Source organism: Hypanus sabinus, chromosome 11 (assembly GCF_030144855.1).
Source record: "Hypanus sabinus isolate sHypSab1 chromosome 11, sHypSab1.hap1, whole genome shotgun sequence".
Taxonomy (NCBI): domain Eukaryota; kingdom Metazoa; phylum Chordata; class Chondrichthyes; order Myliobatiformes; family Dasyatidae; genus Hypanus; species Hypanus sabinus.
Window position 1 is genome coordinate 76,784,776 of NC_082716.1, and position 17,864 is coordinate 76,802,639.

Here is a 17,864-nt window from a genome sequence, read left to right on the forward strand (position 1 = left end):
GCGGAAATTCCTACAAAGGGTAGTGGATTCGGTCCAGTACATCACGGGTAAAACCCTTCCAGCAATTGAGTACACCTACATGAAAGGCTGCTGTAGAAAAGCAGCGTCTACCATCAAAGATCCTCACCACCCAGGCCATGCCCTTTTCTCGTTGCTGCCATTGGGTAGAACACACCGGCGCATCAGGACTCGCACCGCCATGTTCAGGAACATCAGGCTCTTGAACGAAAGGAGATAGCTACACTCATTTAAGGATTCTGTTGTATGCTCTTTATTTGTTGCTATTTGTTTATATCTGCATTTGCACAGTCTATAGGTCCTGATGTTTACAATAGAAGAAGAATCCCAGGGTTGTATGCGATGATTTGTACGTACTCCAATAACAAATTTTACTTTGAACTTTGATTAAGCTAGTGTTAAATCGGTGTGTTGCTGGCGGTGAGGCTCGAAGGGCCTTAAGGACCTACGGTTTAACATATCTTTAAATAAATAAATAATCCGGCAAGACATCGTGGAACGATGCATATAGGCAACTTTTATGCGTCTTTAATCCAATGTCATTTCTACTCATTATTGTTAGACAGGAATAAGTTACTTTTCCTGAGGAATTATTTTATTTCTGTGCAGACAGTTCTCGTTGAGAATTTCGAAATATCTTAAATGCTTCCCAATGCTACTCGCAAACCCTTGTCATGTTTTTAAAAATATATATATTGCTTTCGCCCTTCAGTATTGACATCTCGAGGGACTAGCATGGACCTGATCGCCGAATGGCCTTCCTCTCTGTTATAAACTTACAGATCAAAAAAAAAAGAGTTGAGGAAATAGCCTGCTTGTACCCACACCTATTCGTATGTCCAAAGGACACGTATACTGTAAATTTTCATGACCAGGAAGTTGATGGAAGAATTCGACATCAATCTGCTCATTTTATTTCCCCCTTGATAAATCATTAGCTTGCATTGGGAGGTAATTGACGAGATGTTATCAGACATTTTGAGAGTATTTTGCACAGCACTACCTCCCCCAGAAACCCCGACAGAAGTAATGTTGTAGAGAGGTAATCATACGTGGCGAGTAGGAATGTGAACCAAACGCGACCCGGGGTCCCTTTCTTGAAGCAGGGACCGTCCACAGGCGCTGTCCGACCGGCTGATTGTTTGCAGAATCAATTGCTTTTCTTTTCGAATTCTAGAATCTATTGTGTTTATATATACAAAGTGGCGAGCCGGTGTCCCGGCAGTGGCACACGTCAGGGAATGAATGTTATGTATGTTTGTGGGTGGGAGGAGGCGGCCCTGACACCGAACAAGGGCAGGGAGGCGGGTCGGAGCCGGCCCCGATCATCCCAGTTCACCAGTTCCCACTGGCTGCCGGCACCTTTGATGGCTCACTTTAAATATCCTGCACCGGACGTGGAGTGGCAGGATTACTATCAGCGCTGCGGACTGACCATTTCTGTCTGTTGCCAATAAGGCAGTTTTGTAAAATTATCTCCTCTCTCAGAACCCGGGCCTGTTGACGGTTTTAACGGCGGCCGCAGCGCGGAAGATCATTCATCCCGCACTCTTCCCCCTCCCATATACAGATATATAATTCCAGCGGCTGGTGTGCGTCCCCCCCGTCCCGTCCCCCGGGCCGAGATGGGCGAGAACGGGCTCCGCCAGCGGCTGGCGGCGGACGGCCAGGCTCACTTGCTCCGCTTCTGGGCCGAGCTGCAGGAGGCCGAGCGCGGCGAGCTGCTCGCCGATCTCGACGCCTGCCGCTTCCCCGAAACCATGCGCTTCTTCCGCCAGGCCGTGCGGGGCTCGGAAGCGCTGCAGGGGCAGCAGAAGGTGGACGAGCACATGGAGCCGGTGCCCAGGGAAGTACAGGGCAGCACCACCCGCGATCGGGAGCGACTGCCGACGTGGGAAGCGGAAGGTGAGAGCCGAGCCGGCCCAGCCTTTGGGTGGGTGGGTGGGTGGGTGGGGGGAAACAAGACCTCTGCAGCTGGAAGACGGGCGCAGCGCATGAATGGCTCTTCTGTAATAAAACGTGTCCTTAAACACATCCGCTCCACGCTGGTGCCTCCGCCATCGGATGACTGAGTGCTTCCCGCCCCCTCGGGACTGCCGGATTCATTCGGTGAATTTTCGCGGCTGAAAGTAGTGGGCGCGATGAAACGGGGCCGATGAAAGAAAGGTGTATGCAGAAGCTGGGGTTTCTTGTTCCAGCGAGCCCCCAGTTCAATCCTGACCCGGGGTATTCGGCTTTACCCCCACCCCGCCCACCTCCAATCACACAGATGTGCTGGCTGGTTAACTGGCCGCTGCTGCTTGCCCCACTGAAGTCTGGAAGATCAGGTGTAGATAGCTACGTGAGAAAATCGGTTAATTTAAAATGAATAAGAGAACGTGAGAACTCCTGAGAGTTGGTATCAACTGGATGAACCGAATGGCCTGTTGCAGATGTTTAAAATACACTGTGACGATGGGAAACTGGCTACTCTCTGCTTATAGATAGAAACAGAATCAATCAAGGCTTAAAAAAACTTGGTTACTAGAGGAAAAGTAACTTGGTATTTTAGGGATCTCCTCAAATGGGTGGCTAGGTGGATCAAATGGGCTCCAGTACATAACAAACTGTCTCCAAGAAAGTTCAGCTGCTAGAGGTCCATCGTTTAAATGGAGCTCTATGTTTACTGGAGAAGGTTATTAGAGATATGGGCCATGACAATGGGGATGTTTAAATTCAGTTACTCAAATCTGCAATAGCAAATAATATATAGTGACATTTGGTTTATAGATTCTTTGATATTGTTTTCAGAAGGAAAGCAGTTATCTTCACCTGATCATCAAGTTCTGTTAAGTTATCTTAGTCAAAGTTATTCAATAAAGAGCTTTACTGACTGGCCTTTTTTTGTATGCTGATCATTTAATAATTCGATAGCTTATTGGGCCATTCTGTTCAGGTAGATGCCTTTAATTGAACGTAAGTCATACTGTATTAGGAATTCTTTGTATTTTACACATGATCTGTGTGGAAGAGTTAATTTGTTATTTTAAGGCAATCTACACTGGTGCCAATGTGTCAGAATTCCTTGTTACAGTTACACTGGCAGTTCCCAACAGAATACCTTGTGGTTTAGAGGTGAGGTGAGAAGTTGCCACATTTCCCTACTGGATAATGGTAATAAAAGATAGAAATAATCTGCAGCAGATTAGATTTGCACAGAAATATTATTTATTTGAAAGGAGATGATTAGGTAGTGGGAAGAGCTTATATATTGAATTATTTTTGATGTTTTCAATTGTTTTACAGTCTACCTGGGGATATGAATTCAAGAAAAATATTAAAATTATCTGAATTTTTTAGTTCTTGAATTAAAGCGCAGGAATATTCTGCTTTTGACCAGTGACTGCTGGTTAAATCATGATGGGCTGAATGGACAGTCAGTTTTCTCAGCATTTTCTGGGCACTCTTTCTGTCTTTACTGTCCTCAGTCCCACAATTTTGCTGAGCATAAAGCAAACTGCATTCAGCAATTTGGCCTATTGGGAGATAAATTGGGGCAGCACAGTAGCATAGTGGTTAGCACAACACTTCACACTACCAGCGACTCATATTCCATTCCCACCGATGCCTATAAGGAGTTTATACATTCTCCCTGTGATTGTGTGTGTTTCCCCCACAGTCCAAAGGCGTACCAGTTGATAGGTTAATTGGTCATTGTAAATTACATTGTGATTAGGCTAGGGTTATTATCAGGGTTGCTGAGTGGCGTGGCTCAAATGGCTGGAAGGGCCTAACTAATCCACACTCTATCCCAATAAATAAATAAATTTATCTTATTAGGCCATACTCAAAATGTGACCACTTTACCAGTCACTGTAAATCCTGGGATAGCGTTGCATAACTTTTCTGTCCGATCTTTCAATAGACATACATTATATGTAATATTGGGAGTTAATGTTCTAATAGTTTTCATTATTTGTAAAATAAAAGTGAGGAAAAAGTTATTGTACTTGGTTGGGAAACTGACCAGAGAAACATTTGATATAATTCTAAAAGAAACAGATGCAGATGCTAAAAAATACTATGTATACTCAGTAGGTCAAGCATTGTCTATGGAGAAATTTTTAAGATGGGAGATTATCAAATTGTGACATGAGCCTGTTTCTCTATCTGTAGACACTTCCTGACTTGGTGCAAATCTTCTGTGTTCCACGCTTTGAGTTCCTATTGCCTGACTTTAAAAATAAAAATTGTAATCTTTGATAATTGTGCTGTCTGTCTTAGACATAGATCTAGGCATTATTAAATTGCTCCAGTGAAATCCTGACTAATAATGCAAATTCAAAAGAATTTTGATTTTCTCCATCAATGACACAAGAGGTGACTTTACAGGCATGTTTAATATTATGAGGTATAGATTTAGTGGATGGTTACTGTGTTTTCCCCAAGGTAGGGGAGGCGAAAGCGAGGGCCCTAGTTTTACGTTAAGAGGGGAAGATTTAAAAAAGATCTGAGGGGCAACTTTTTCATGAAGATGGTGAGTGTTTGGAAGAAGCTGCCAGTGTGAATAGTTGAGGCTGGTATAAAGGCATAATTTAAGAAGCTCTCGTATAGATACATGGAGGAGCAGGGCTTAAAGGGATATGGGCTAAATGCAGGAAACTAGGATTAGCTGGTTGGGCACCATGGTTGGTCTCTGCCTGGAATCCATGGCGCCAAAACACTTGAAATATCCCAAAGTGCTTCAGATAAATGTTAGCAAATGAAAAGTGATGAGAAGGTACTTGAAGAGAAAGTGGGACTTGATCAAAAGTAAGTAATGTGCTTTATTTTGAGGAGGGAGCAGAAGGGATAGGGAAGGCAACTGTGGCAACCTTGCTTAAATTAACATCCTAAGCATATTATATATAAGCACTGGTTTCATTTAATTTCACTTTTTCTGTGCTACCTTCAACATTCCAACATTCACACTTCATACGTGACTCTTACTGTTGCAGAATTACCGAGAGTAGGCGTATCCCTGGCTGATAAATGAGAACAGGCTGTCAGTGAGCACAGGTTTGCAGATTAGGTAATGACAGAAAGAAATGGTTACGATTTCAGCTCAATGACCTTATCGGGGTGAGGAGAGTTCACAGCTAGATGGGATAGGTTTAAGGTGAGAAAGGAAGGATGTGTAAAGGTTCTGAAAGGAAAGGTTTTCATATAGAAGGAGGTGGCAGAAGTTGGTATGAATACAGCATTTATAAGTCATTTGGAAAGGGAAGGCTCAGAGGGATTGGGGCCACAGGAAAACTGGATTAACATTGATGGGCATCAAAATCACTGTGGACAGGTTGGGTTGAAAGGCCTGTTTCTGTGCTGTATGCTTCCATGAATCTTTATGAAGTAATATTTGAACAGTGGCTTTAAAGGAACAATCATTACATTGCCCATTTGCAATACCATGGACCTAATGTAGCTAATGTATAATTGTTTAGTTTTCTTAAAAAAAACTTCCAATAGTTATACTTTCCTTTTGTAGCAAGAGATGGCAGCTTCACTAATAGGTTGATTTGGATCCTATGCTGTGCCTCAGATTGAATTTGAAAATAAGATTATATTTAGAATGCTTGACTGTTGATTATATCAAATTTGCTTCCCTGTCAGAGTCTCAATGGGGACATTACATTGCAGAAGTGGGTGGAGATGAGTACTTATTCTGTGTTGTGGGAGGAGAAGTATTATTCAACAATTTGTTAAGAATCCTGTCTTGCATTTGGAGGTAACAAATAGGGAAGTGTTGACTGAATATAAAATTTGTTATCTACTTGGCTAGAATTCATTGTTGTGAGGCATCTCACACTCCTTTCAGTTAACATCACAACATTAAGCTCAAATTTTAGACCTTGATATGTATTGATAATGGCAAGATGAAGGTGGCTGGGACCTCAGTGAAAAATGGAACCGATAGTCTATAAGGAAGTGGGGTGTGTTAGAATAACATTGTGTACAGAGAGAAAAATAAGGAGTAGGTTTGAACATAAAAGTCATTCCTTCAGCAGTTTGAATGGGGCACAACTGAGCAAGCGTATTAAGGTCAGCCTGTGAGACAGCGGGAGAGTTAAAAAAGTGAGCAGATTGAGAGGGGAAGGTCATTTCTTCAGCAGTTTGAACGGGGCACAACTGCACAAGCGCGTGAAGGTTGGCCTGTGAGACAGCGGGAGAGTTTAAAAAGTGAGCAGATTAACGGAGCGGGCGTCAGAGGGGCGGACGACGGAGTAGTGAGGGACTGAGTAGGAAGGCTTTGACTCAAGAGGCTTCAGCAAGCTGAGGCTGAGGACGAGCTTGCTCCCAGGGAGGTAAGGCTGAGTAAGATCCTTTAATTAATCTTATTAGCTTAGTAGTAGGTAATGGAGGCAGCAGTTAGGGCAGTCGGGTGCTCTGTTTGCAGTATGTGAGAAGTCAGGGCAAGCACAATTGTCCCTGATGACCACACCTGTAAATGGTGCATCCAGCTGCAGCTCCTGGCAAACCGAGTTAGGGAACTGGAGCTGGATGAACTTCAGATCATTCATGAGGCAGAGGCAGAAATAGACTGGAGTTTTAGGGAGATAGTCACCCCTAAATGTCAGAAGACAGGTAGCTGGGTGACTGTCTGGACAGGAAGAGCAGAGCACTCCTATGGCCGTTCCCATCAATAATAAGTATACCGTTTTGGATACTGTTGGTGGTGATGACCTACCAGGGACAAGTTGCAGTGGTCGCCTCTCTGGCACCGAGACTGGACACTCAGCTCAGAAGGGAAGGAGGGAAAAGAAGAGAGCAGTAGTGATAGGGGATTCGATAGTTAGGGGGACAGATAAGAGGTTCTGTGGGAGAGATCGAGAATCCCGGATGGTCTGTTGCCTCCCTGGTGCCAGGGTCCGCGATATCTCGGATCGAGTTCTCAGTATTCTCAAGAGGGAGGGTGAGCAGCTAGATGTCGTAGTCCATGTAGGGACCAATGACGTGGATAGGAAGAAGGAAGAGATCCTGAAAAGAGAGTTTAGGGAGTTAGGTGCAAAGTTGAAAGACAGGACCTCCAGGGTTGCAATCTCAGGATTGCTACTGGTGCCACATGCTAGAGAGGCCAGAAATAGGAAGATAATGCAGCTAAATACGTGGCTAAGAAGTTGTTGCAGGAGGGAGGGCCTCATGTTTCTGGACAATTGGGCCTTGTTCCAGGGAAGGTGGGGGGGGGGGGTTTAAAACTAGATTTGCCACGGGAGGGGAACCAGAGCGTTAGAGCAGATAGTGAGGTGGAAGAAGATCAAGGTCATGTGAGAACTTCAAGTATAGTGCATGGAGTAAAGCCACTACTAACATATAAAGAAGCTTTGAGGAAAGAGCAGCAGAATAAAAGGTGTAAAGGTAGTAAGGTAGAAGGGCTAAAGTGTGTGTACTTCACTGCAAGAAGCATCAGGAACAAAGGTGATGAACTGAGAGCTTGGATACATACATGGAATTATGATGCAGTGGCCATTACAGAGTGTTGGCTGGCACTAGGGCAGGAATGGATTCTCAATATTTCTGGATTTCAGTGTTTTAAAAGGGATAGAGGGGGGGACAAAGTGGAGGGGTGGCATTACTGGTCAGGGATACTATTACAGCTGTAGAAAGGGTGGGTAATGTAGCAGGATCCTCTTTTGAGTCAGTATGGGTGGAAGTCAGGAACAGGAAAGGAGCATTTACTCTACTGGGGGTATTCTATACCGAGGAGCAGATTGGGAGGCAGATTTTGGAAAGGTGCAAAAATAACAGGGTTGTTATCTTAGGTGACTTTAACTTCCGCAATATTGATTGGCACCTGATTAGTTCCAATGGTTTAGATGGGGCAGAGTTTGTTAAGTGTGTCCAGGATGGATTCCTGTCACAGTATGTTGACAGGCTGACTAGGGGGAAATGCCATACTAGATCTAGTATTAGGTAACAAACCGGGTCAGGTCACATATCTGTCAGTGGGTGAGCGTCTGAGGGACAGTGATCACAGCTCCCTGGCCTTTAGCATTATCATGGAAAAGCATAGAATCAGAGAGGACAGGAGAATTTTTAATTGGGGAAGGGCAAATTATGAGGCTATAAGGCTAGAACCTGCGGGTATGAATTGGGTGATGTTTTTGCAGGGAAATGTACTATGGACATGTGGTAGATGTTTAGGGATCTCTTGCAGGATGTTAGGGATAACTTTGTCCTGGTGAGGAAGATAAAGAATGGTAGGGTGAAGGAACCATGGGTGACAAGTGCAGCAAGGATCAGATGGGGCTATTGAGGAATATAGGGCAGCAAGAAAGGAACTTAAGAAGGGGCTGAGGAGAGCAAGAAGGGGGCATGAGAAGGCCTTGGCGAGTAGGGTAAAGGAAAACCCCAGGGTTTTCTTCAATTATGTGAAGAACAAAAGGATGACAGGAGTGAAGGTAGGACCGATTAGAGATAAAAGCGGGAAGATGTGCCTGGGGGCTGTGGAAGTGAGCGAGGTCCTCAATGAATATTTCTCTTTGGTATTCACCAATAAGAGTGAACTTGATGACCGTGAGGACAATATGAGTGAGTTTGATGTTCTGGAGCATGTTAATATTAAGGCAGAAGAGGTGTTGGAGTTGTTAAAATACATTAGAACAGTTAAGTCTCTGGGGCCTGATAGAATATTCCTCAGGCTGCTCCACAAGGTGAGGGAAGAGATTGCTGAGCCTCTGGCTAGGATCTTTATGGCTTTGGTGTCCACAGGAATGGTACCAGAGGATTGGAGGGAGGCGAATGTTGTCCCGTTGTTCAAAAAAGGTATTAGGGATTGTCCGGGCAAGTATAGACCAATGAGCCTTACGTCTGTGGTTGAAAAGCTGTTGGAAAAGATTCTTAGAGATAGGATCTAAGGGCATTTAGAAAATCATGTTCTAATCAGGGACAATCAGCCTGGCTTTGTGAAGGGTAGATCATGTCTAACAAGCCTGATAGAGTTCTTTGAGGAGGTGACCAGGCGTATAGATGAGGGTAGTGCAGTGGATGTGATCTACATGGATTTTAGTAAGGCATTTGATAAGGTTCCATATGGTAGGCTTATTCTGAAAGTCAGAAGGTATGGGATCCAGGGAAGTTTGGCTAGGTGGATTCAGAATTGCCTGCAGAAGGCAGAGGCAGAGGCAGAGGGTCGTGGTGGAGGGAGTACACTCAGATTGGAGGGTTATGACTAGTGGTGTCCCACAAGGATCAGTTCTGGGACCCCTACTTCTTGTGATTTTTATTAACGACCTGGATGTGGGGGTAGAAGGAAGTTTGCAGACGACACAAAGGTTGGTGGTGTTGTGGATAGTGTAGAAGATTGTTGAAATTTGCAGAGAGACATTGATAGGATGCAGAAGTGGGCTGAGAAGTGGCAGATGGAGTTCAGCCCGGAGAAGTGTGAGGTGGTACACTTTGGAAGGACAAACTCCAAGGCAGAGTACAAAGTAAATGGCAGGATACTTAGTAGTGTGGAGGAGCAGAGGGATCTTGGGGTACACGTCCACAGATCCCTGAAAGTTGCCTCACAGGTAGATAGGGTAGTTGAGAAAGCTTATGGGGTTTCATAAGTCGATGGATAGAGTTTAAAAGTCACAAGGTAATGATGCAGCTCTATAAAACTCTGGTTAGGCCACACTTGGAGTACTGCGTCCAGTTCTGGTTGCCTCAGTATAGGAGGGATGTGGAAGGATTAGAAATAGTACAGGGGAGACTTACCAGGATGCTGCCTGATTTAGAGAATATGCATTATGATCAGAGATTAAAGGAGCTAGGGCTTTACTCTTTGGAGAGAAGGAGGGTGAGGGGAGACATGATAGAGGTATACAAGATATTAAGAGGAATAGATCGAGTGGACAGCCAATAGCTCTTCCCCGGGGCACTACTGCTCAATACAAGAGGACATGCTTTAAGATAAAGGGGTGGGAAGTTCAAGGGGGATATTAGGGGGAGGTTTTTTTTAATTCAGAGAGTGGTTGGTGCGTGGAATGCACTGCCTGAGTCAGTGGTGGAGGCAGATACACTAGTGAAATTTAAGAGACTACTAGACAGGTATATGGAGGAATTTAAGGTGGAAAGATATATGGGAGGCAAGGTTTAAGGATTGACACAGCATTGTGGGCCGAAGAGCCTGTACTGTGCTGTACTATTCTATGTTCTATGTTCATAGTGTTGTTTTTAACATCCAGCACCAATTTACCATAGTTAAACTCTTTCCTTTCTGGGCTGGAGTTGTTGACTGGGATTATGGGAGTGTAAATCTCATTTTTAGAAAAGCCTTGAATTACCCAATGTGGATCTAGTTGACAGTTATGAACAAAAGCAGTTATGTCATAAAGCTTGAGGGATTCAGAATGAATTGATTTGGAGTGGCACAGCAACTCAGTTTTTGGGTCTTGTATCTCTTCTGTTACAATTACTTGTATATTCACACGATAGAATATGGGCCTCTTTTGCAAATTGTTCTCCAGCCTATCTCACAAAGCTTGGGATGGTATGTTAGCCAAACATGCCATGATGTTTTGCTAGTAATTTAAGTTTTGTGAATGAAAATAAAAGTCAGCAAGTCTGAGACAAATATCAAGTTAATAGTTCATCTGCCATAATTAAATGTGGAAGAAAGATCACAGCTAATAAAATCTGAAAGGGCAAAGTCTTGGGATAGCTAGGGTCTGGATTTTGAAATTGTATTAATGGTAAAATGATGTTTGCATCAACTTCTGGGATGTGCATTTGGATAATTAAATATAGAAGACCTTAAGTTCCTAAAGTTCATCCCTGTGGCATATTCATTTATAATGTTGAGAAAAATGTAAGTTTCTGAAACTATTCTCACTGTAAAGTGAAATGAAACTATTACTTTTGTTCCACAGGCTTTGAGGTTTTTAAATAGAATCAAATGATATTTTAAGCATTTTAACCTTACAAAACTTGTAAGACGTAGTGGATTCCAACATGGTTCTTTGGGCATTCCTCTTAACCTTGTGTCCAAATCATTATTTTGTGGATTGCAAGTTATTTAAGATAAGCCAATTTGCTTTTTATTTCGTGCTTTGCTGTCTGTAATGAGTTCTCATTCATCTTGATGAGGTACTGGTGCTGGATGCCAAGGATTTCCTTAAAACAACTCTTGACAGCAACCAATGTCACAGAAACAGAAGTTTACATCATTGATTAGGTCTTTCTGGGAGGATTCACTAGAAGTTCATAACTGATGTCATTTTGTTACTGATTTCGAAATCTAGGACATTTTGATGACTATTGATTTAAATTCTACCACATTTGATATGTCTAGGCACAACAGCTTTCTAGGTGTGAGCTCATTACACATGTTCTCTAAATCTCCTCTGCATCCTTTCTAAAGTTTCCATATCTTTCCTATATTGAGGCAACCAGAACTGAACACAGTACTCCAACTATGGTCTAATAAAGTTTTATAGAACTGCAATATTACTAAGACCCCAAGAGCCCTCTGATCCTCCACATTGACCTTGAAACTCCACCTTCAAATCTGAGCTTTCAAACTGCATCACTTTTTTTTATCTGGATTGAATGCCATCTGTTGTCACTTTTTCACTCAACTCTGCATCCTGTCTATATACTTTTCTAACCTTTGATAACCTTTTACACTATTCACAACACCTTCAAACTTCATGTCATCTGAAAGCATTCTAACCCACCCTTGTATTTCTTCATTTATACAAATCACAAAATACTAGGGTCCCAGACAGATCCCTGTGGAACACCGCTTGTCACTGATCTCCAGGCAGAATACACTCCATCAACTACCACTCTCTGCCTTCTGTGGGCAAGCCAATTTAAAATCCATGCACTGAAGTTTCCATGGATCCCATGCCCCAAGTCTCATAATATTAAGAATCCTTTCCTATTTCAATAAAAGTAATATAATTTGCATGTGAAAAAGCTCGATTACAAACTGTAGCTATTATTTAATCATTCCCTCCAAGCTGAAATCCTGCATCAATTTATATGATTAATTGCCTTGGCTATCCTTTCTATTAAGGAATAAGTTCATTGCTCATGGTAGTTCTGCTAAATAGCCGAATTGTTCTTAGAAGAATTCTGCTGGGAAATCCAGCTAAAGCTAAATGAAACCTTGTTTGGAACAAGTTTTAGTTCTTGTTACAAGTTAGGTTAACATTGCCAGATATACTATGAGTGGTGGTTCTGTTGCATAGTGTAACAGTTGAGTGTTCCGTTCTATAATAATTTGGAAAAGTACTAGATATGCACTTTCAATATGCATTTTCAAAATGAAACACAACTGAATTGTTGCATATTCTATGTTCTGGCTCCCGTTGCTTAGTGGTCAAGCATTCCCCATTATATATTTTCCTGGCCATTGCTTGTGTTTTGGTTTCATTGATTTCAATAGTATTACAATTCCATCATTAACTTTAAATGTTTCTTTCACTATCAACAAGAGGCTCAGAGGATTTTTTTTTAAATGGGGGGGGGGAGACTACTGTGTTGCCATACGAAGTATTTCATTCTGTCTCTTTGTATCTTATTTCTGTGGTAATTAAATGCATCAGTAGGTGTCAGGTGGTGTTGCGTAGTAATTGGAGTCCATGATTGGCATCAAAATGTGTGTATTTTTTTGCTGAATGTTTTCATCATAGTCATATGCTTGAATTGGATCTGAAATTGCAGTTATTGAAAGCAAAAATCCTACAATTAACTTCTCACTAAATTCAACTTTTAAATTTTCCTCAACCACTAATACAATGGCATAATCTTTGACAATTCAAGAAAAAAAAAGTCATTTTACCCTCGATTCCCTTATAATTGAGATGCCCTTCAGTCTTGGCCTTGTATATATTCAGTGACTACCACAACTACTCCATGAGAAGAAATGTCACCTCAATGCCCTACCCAGAGTGCACACCTCACACTTGTCTGCATTAAATTTTGTCTGCCATTTTTCCAATTGGTCTCAATCCCACTGCAAGCTTTAATGGTCTTCCTCGCTGCCTACTATACCACCAATCTTGGGATCATCTTAAAAAAAGATTTGCTGATCCAGTTTATCACAATCATTCAGATCATTGATATAGATGACAAACCACGACAGACTAGTCACCAATCCCTTCAGCACACCATGAGTCCAGGGCATCTGTCTACTACCACTCTCTCCTGTAAAGCCAATGTCTAATCCAATTTACTATCTCATCTTGAATACCAAGCTACTGAACCTTCTTGACCAACCTCCCACATGGCTTTGCTAAAATTTAAGTAGACAAGGTTCACTACCTTGTCCTTGGAAAAACTCCATAGGACTGGTTAGATCCGACCCATCATGCATGAAGCCACATTGAATATCCCTAATCAGTCTTTTGTCTATCCAAATACTTGTAGATTTGGTCCCTTGGAACACTTTTTAATAACTTTCCCACTACTGATGTTAGGCTCATTGGCCAACAATTATTTGGTTTATTCTTCAAGCCTTTCTGAGAAAGGCAGAATGACTTTAGCTATCTTTCAATCCTCTGGCACCTCAACCATGGCCAAGGATGTTTTAAGTATGTCTGCTAGGACCCCTGCAATTTCAGCACTAGCCTCCTACAGGGTCTGAGAGAATATCTTGTCAGATTGGAAGTTTCTCTTTTAAAAATAGAAATTGCTTAGAGTGCCTTGAAAAAGTATGCAGCCCTAACCCTTTGTTCACATAAATGTATTACAATCAGAGATATTAATTAAAATGAGAATTTTTATTGAGAATCACATGCTCCTTCCCCCCACAATAGAACCAAAAAAAGAGAAATTGTTAAGCATAAACAACTAGAAGTTCAGAAACTGAAATGTCTGCAATTCAAAATTATTCATCCCCCTTTGTTCAGTACTTACTTAATTCAACCATCTCTCGCAGCTATTACAGTCAGTAGTCTGTTTGGATAAGACTATGAGGGGTGATTGATAAGTTTGTGGCCTAAGGTAGGAGTCAATTTCAGAAAACCTAGCATATTTAGCAAAATAGACCCCTCTTACATTTACACGCTTAGTCCAGCAGTTGTGAAGCATACAGATCTTGGACCTCCAGAAAGTGTCCGCAGCAGGGGTGATCGATAAGTTCGTGGCCCAAGGTAGAAGGAGATGAGTTATTAACTTCCAACTTTCTGCATTATCACTCAGATTTGACCTGCATGTGCATGTAATGAGAGCTGTATAACTCATCTCCTTCTGCCGTAGGCCACAAACTTATCAATCACCCCCGCTGTGGACACTTTCTGGAGGTCCAAGATCCGTATGCTCCACGACCGCTGGACTAAGTGTGTAAATGTAGGAGGGGACAGTGTTGTAAAATAAAAGTGCTAGGTTTTTAAAAAAAAATTGATTCCTTCTACTGTAGGCCACGAACTTATCAATCACCCCTCGTATTAGCTTTGCACAACGTGATGTAGCAAGGTTTGCCTATTGCTGTGTCAGGTTAGTTGAGGAACCACAATGGCAGCAATAATGAGGTCTTGCCAGAAACGTTTGATCAGGTTAAGGTCATGAATCTGACTAGGCCACTCAGACATCAATTTTCTTCTGTTGAAGCTACTCCACTGGCGGTTTGCTTAGGGTTGTTGTCCTGCTGAAAGACGAGCTTCCTCCCCAGTTTAAACTTTCTGGCAAAGACCAGCAGGTTTTTATCCAGGATCTTCCTGCATTTAGCAGCATTCATCTTCCCATCAATCCTGACTAGGTTTCCACTTCCTGCTGCAGTACCACTTAGTGTTGAGGCCAAAAAGTTCTACTTTCATCTCATCCAACCACAAGACCTTCTTCTACATCTTTACAGTATCTTCTAATGAAACTTTCCAACTTTGCAGGCAATATTTTACTTTTTTGGTCAGGGTTTCTTCCTTGGCACTCTTCAAGAAATGCCTCATATGCAATTCCTTGAGATTGTAGAGCGATGAACTTCATCTTCAATTCAACCATTGATTCTTCAGCTCACTCAGAGTGACTGTTGGTATCACCATTGCCTTGCTTACAAGAGCCACTCTTCTCCAGTGACTAGGTTTAGAGGAGTGAGCTGATCAAGGCAGTGTGGCGGTGGTTTCACGTTTTTCCACGATGGACTGCACTGGGCTCCAAGATGCATTCAGTGCCTTTGAAGTGGTCTTGTACCCTTATCCAGATTTGTGCTTCTCTGTCATAATTTCCTTGACTTGTCTTGAATGCCTTTTTGCCTTCATTTTGTTTTGGTCTGTTGAAATTCTACCATACCATACCATTGGACCTTCTTCTGACTTGTAATGGCAGTTGGCATTCCAACTTGGTGCATTACCACCAACTGGACTGGAGTGTTGTGTAGAAAGTTGCGAAATAAAACCCCTACTATTCCTTTATCAAAGGAAAACTAAGTTACCCCAAAAGCCCTATAGATTGTAAATAATGGAAGAATTAAATTAATTAATTTGAAATAAATTAACTTCCATAACCAAGTTTTTCCAAATGAAAACTGTCAACCCACAAAGATATTAGCACAGCCTGCATTTGCCATCTTTCAACCTTGTATGCTTCACATTGTAAAAGAACGTGTTCAGCTGTTTCATAATGAAAACAAAACCTACACACCCCAGTGATGTTTTTCAACAAAAAACAAGGAATAATTAAGCCCAGTACACCCAATACTAATTCAAGTCAATACTATTCCTTCCCTTCTTGTTTTACCTCCCTCTCCCATCAATCTTAACAGCTTTATGTATTCTGTAAAGGTATTTTCCCTTCTGCCCATTATCCCCTTAGCTTCTGATTTGCTAAGTGGAAGGTCTATTTCCACAGTTGAACTTTTAACAGCTTTTTTCGGCCCAACAATCAAACCACTCATTCCCCTCAACCGCTTTAAGTGCGGTGGACATGTAAATCAATACTTCGAATATGAAATAAACTTTGAAGAGCTTCCGGAAGTAAATCGGACCTACTGCTAGAATGATCTGTTTAAGGGAAAAAAATCTGAACGATTTGCAACTTTGCAAGGAAAAATTTCCTCTATACTCTAAGCCCAAAAAGATGGTAACCGATTCTGCTGTATATACTGATAAATGGTTAGCAAGACATTTCTTTAATACTATTACCTGTATTTCAGGCACAAAAATAGCCACACCAACTTTCCCAGTTAAATTATCTTTTGATCCATTGGTTTAAAAAAAATGGTTAATATATCGCAGCAATTTTCCCTAATATTGACGAACCAACAGACTCAGGCATATCAGGATCTACAATGGGGCATATTACATAATCCAGCTAACCCATATTCCCAGCATAATAAGAACCCAGCCACCCAAAACTAAAAATCCTTTTCTTGTGATGTTCCCAACAGACCTCCAACACATTTTAACTGGGTGTTCATTTCTCTGCCCCCACAAATTAATCTGGTATGTTAACATCAACTTCAGCCTCTATAACTGCAAGGACAATTGTCCCATTTCAGCCAGTAAAGCCGAAATAGGAGACAACCTTACTGCACCACGGCACAGTCTTAAAGCCTGTGCATGCATTCCATCCAAACACCTTAAATTTGAAGATGAAACTGATCCACAAGCCACACAGCCGTAATCAAGTACAGATCTAATTAAACAAATATAAATGGCCAGAGATTTGTGTAGCATCCCAAGAATAATTTCATAGACACCCAAGATATTTAATGACCCTTTATCAATTATTTTACTGATTCAGTGCTTCCATGTCAGCTTACTATCCAGCCACATGCAATCAAATCTTAGCACTGACATTTCTTTAGAAGTTTGATCATATAATTTCAAATCAAGTGCAGGTCTGTTGATCCTCTTTGTAAAACACACAACAGGTTTTAGCTATTGAAAGCTTAAAGCTCCATCTATTTGCCCACTGTTCAACCTTATTAATCACTAATTGCCCCCTGTATACAGCTAAATTGAAATTCATGCCTCTAATACATAAAGCTCCATCATCTGCAGGAAGTGATTTATCCACCCTAGTACTCATCTCAGAAAATGTTAATTATCATGATATTAAACCATAATGGACTACAAATACCACCTTGTGGAGTCCCGTTCTCCCTCTCTCCCCCGAATACATTTTACCTACCCTTACCTGCATAGGCTATCCAGATAAAAAAAACTCCAAATTATATAACCTTCTTCTCACCCCTAATTTCCAGCCAGAATGTTCAGAACTAAAGTTAAATCTATAGCAGTTTCAGAACTACAGTGAGCATTAAATTCCATACCCCTCCCATCATTAAGACACTCAAGATGGGAAATATTCTTTGATAATCAAACCATTATCATTCCATGAACAAACCCCACAGTGAACTAAGTATGTTAAAATCTTCACACCTTGCAACCCTTCACTAAGATAGCTATATACACTTCACAACAAATCAATTGAAATCTTTCTGCAAGGGTTGCAAAAATCTACCACTTTAATAGCCCTACCTATTGAATCAAATACCTCAAGTGCCTCATACACTACATTCACATCTGCAAATCTACATCCTGTCCCTTTCCTTGCAACACCACCCCCTCTACTAACTAACCTATTGCATCTGATTACGATATAATCCTACAAAGAAGAACTGGATATGTACAACATCAGATGGGTTTGATACATCAGAAATAAACTTCTTAACGTCTTGACCATCAGAAATCAGGCTTCTCACATCCTACTGCAATACTCTTAATCCAGTTATGTACCTTCATAAGGACACTGAACTACAGATATGGCTCCCCTTAGAGCTTAATTTAGCGCTGCCTACATAATGCAGTTTACTTCCTTAACCTTCCAATAAGTAAGATTTAACCTTTTTTATCAAAATCTTCACCAGAACACCCATTATAACACCTATTATACCTCTATTT

The 17,864-nt window shown here is 41.6% G+C and overlaps 1 protein-coding gene across 2 annotated transcripts in view; it reads left to right on the top strand.

Moving 5' to 3' along the window:
* The first annotated feature begins 1,348 nt into the window (after positions 1-1,348).
* The window catches only part of uap1 (UDP-N-acetylglucosamine pyrophosphorylase 1), a 55,002-nt gene continuing 38,486 nt past the window's right edge, over positions 1,349-17,864 (top strand). Inside the window, exon 1 of one of the 2 annotated variants that reach the window (XM_059984744.1) lies at positions 1,349-1,923. In XM_059984744.1, the coding sequence (XP_059840727.1) occupies positions 1,644-1,923 (280 nt within the window). In that variant the 5' untranslated portion in view covers positions 1,349-1,643. The remainder of the gene's footprint in view (positions 1,924-17,864) is intronic. The other variant, XM_059984743.1, reaches the window with a different exon arrangement.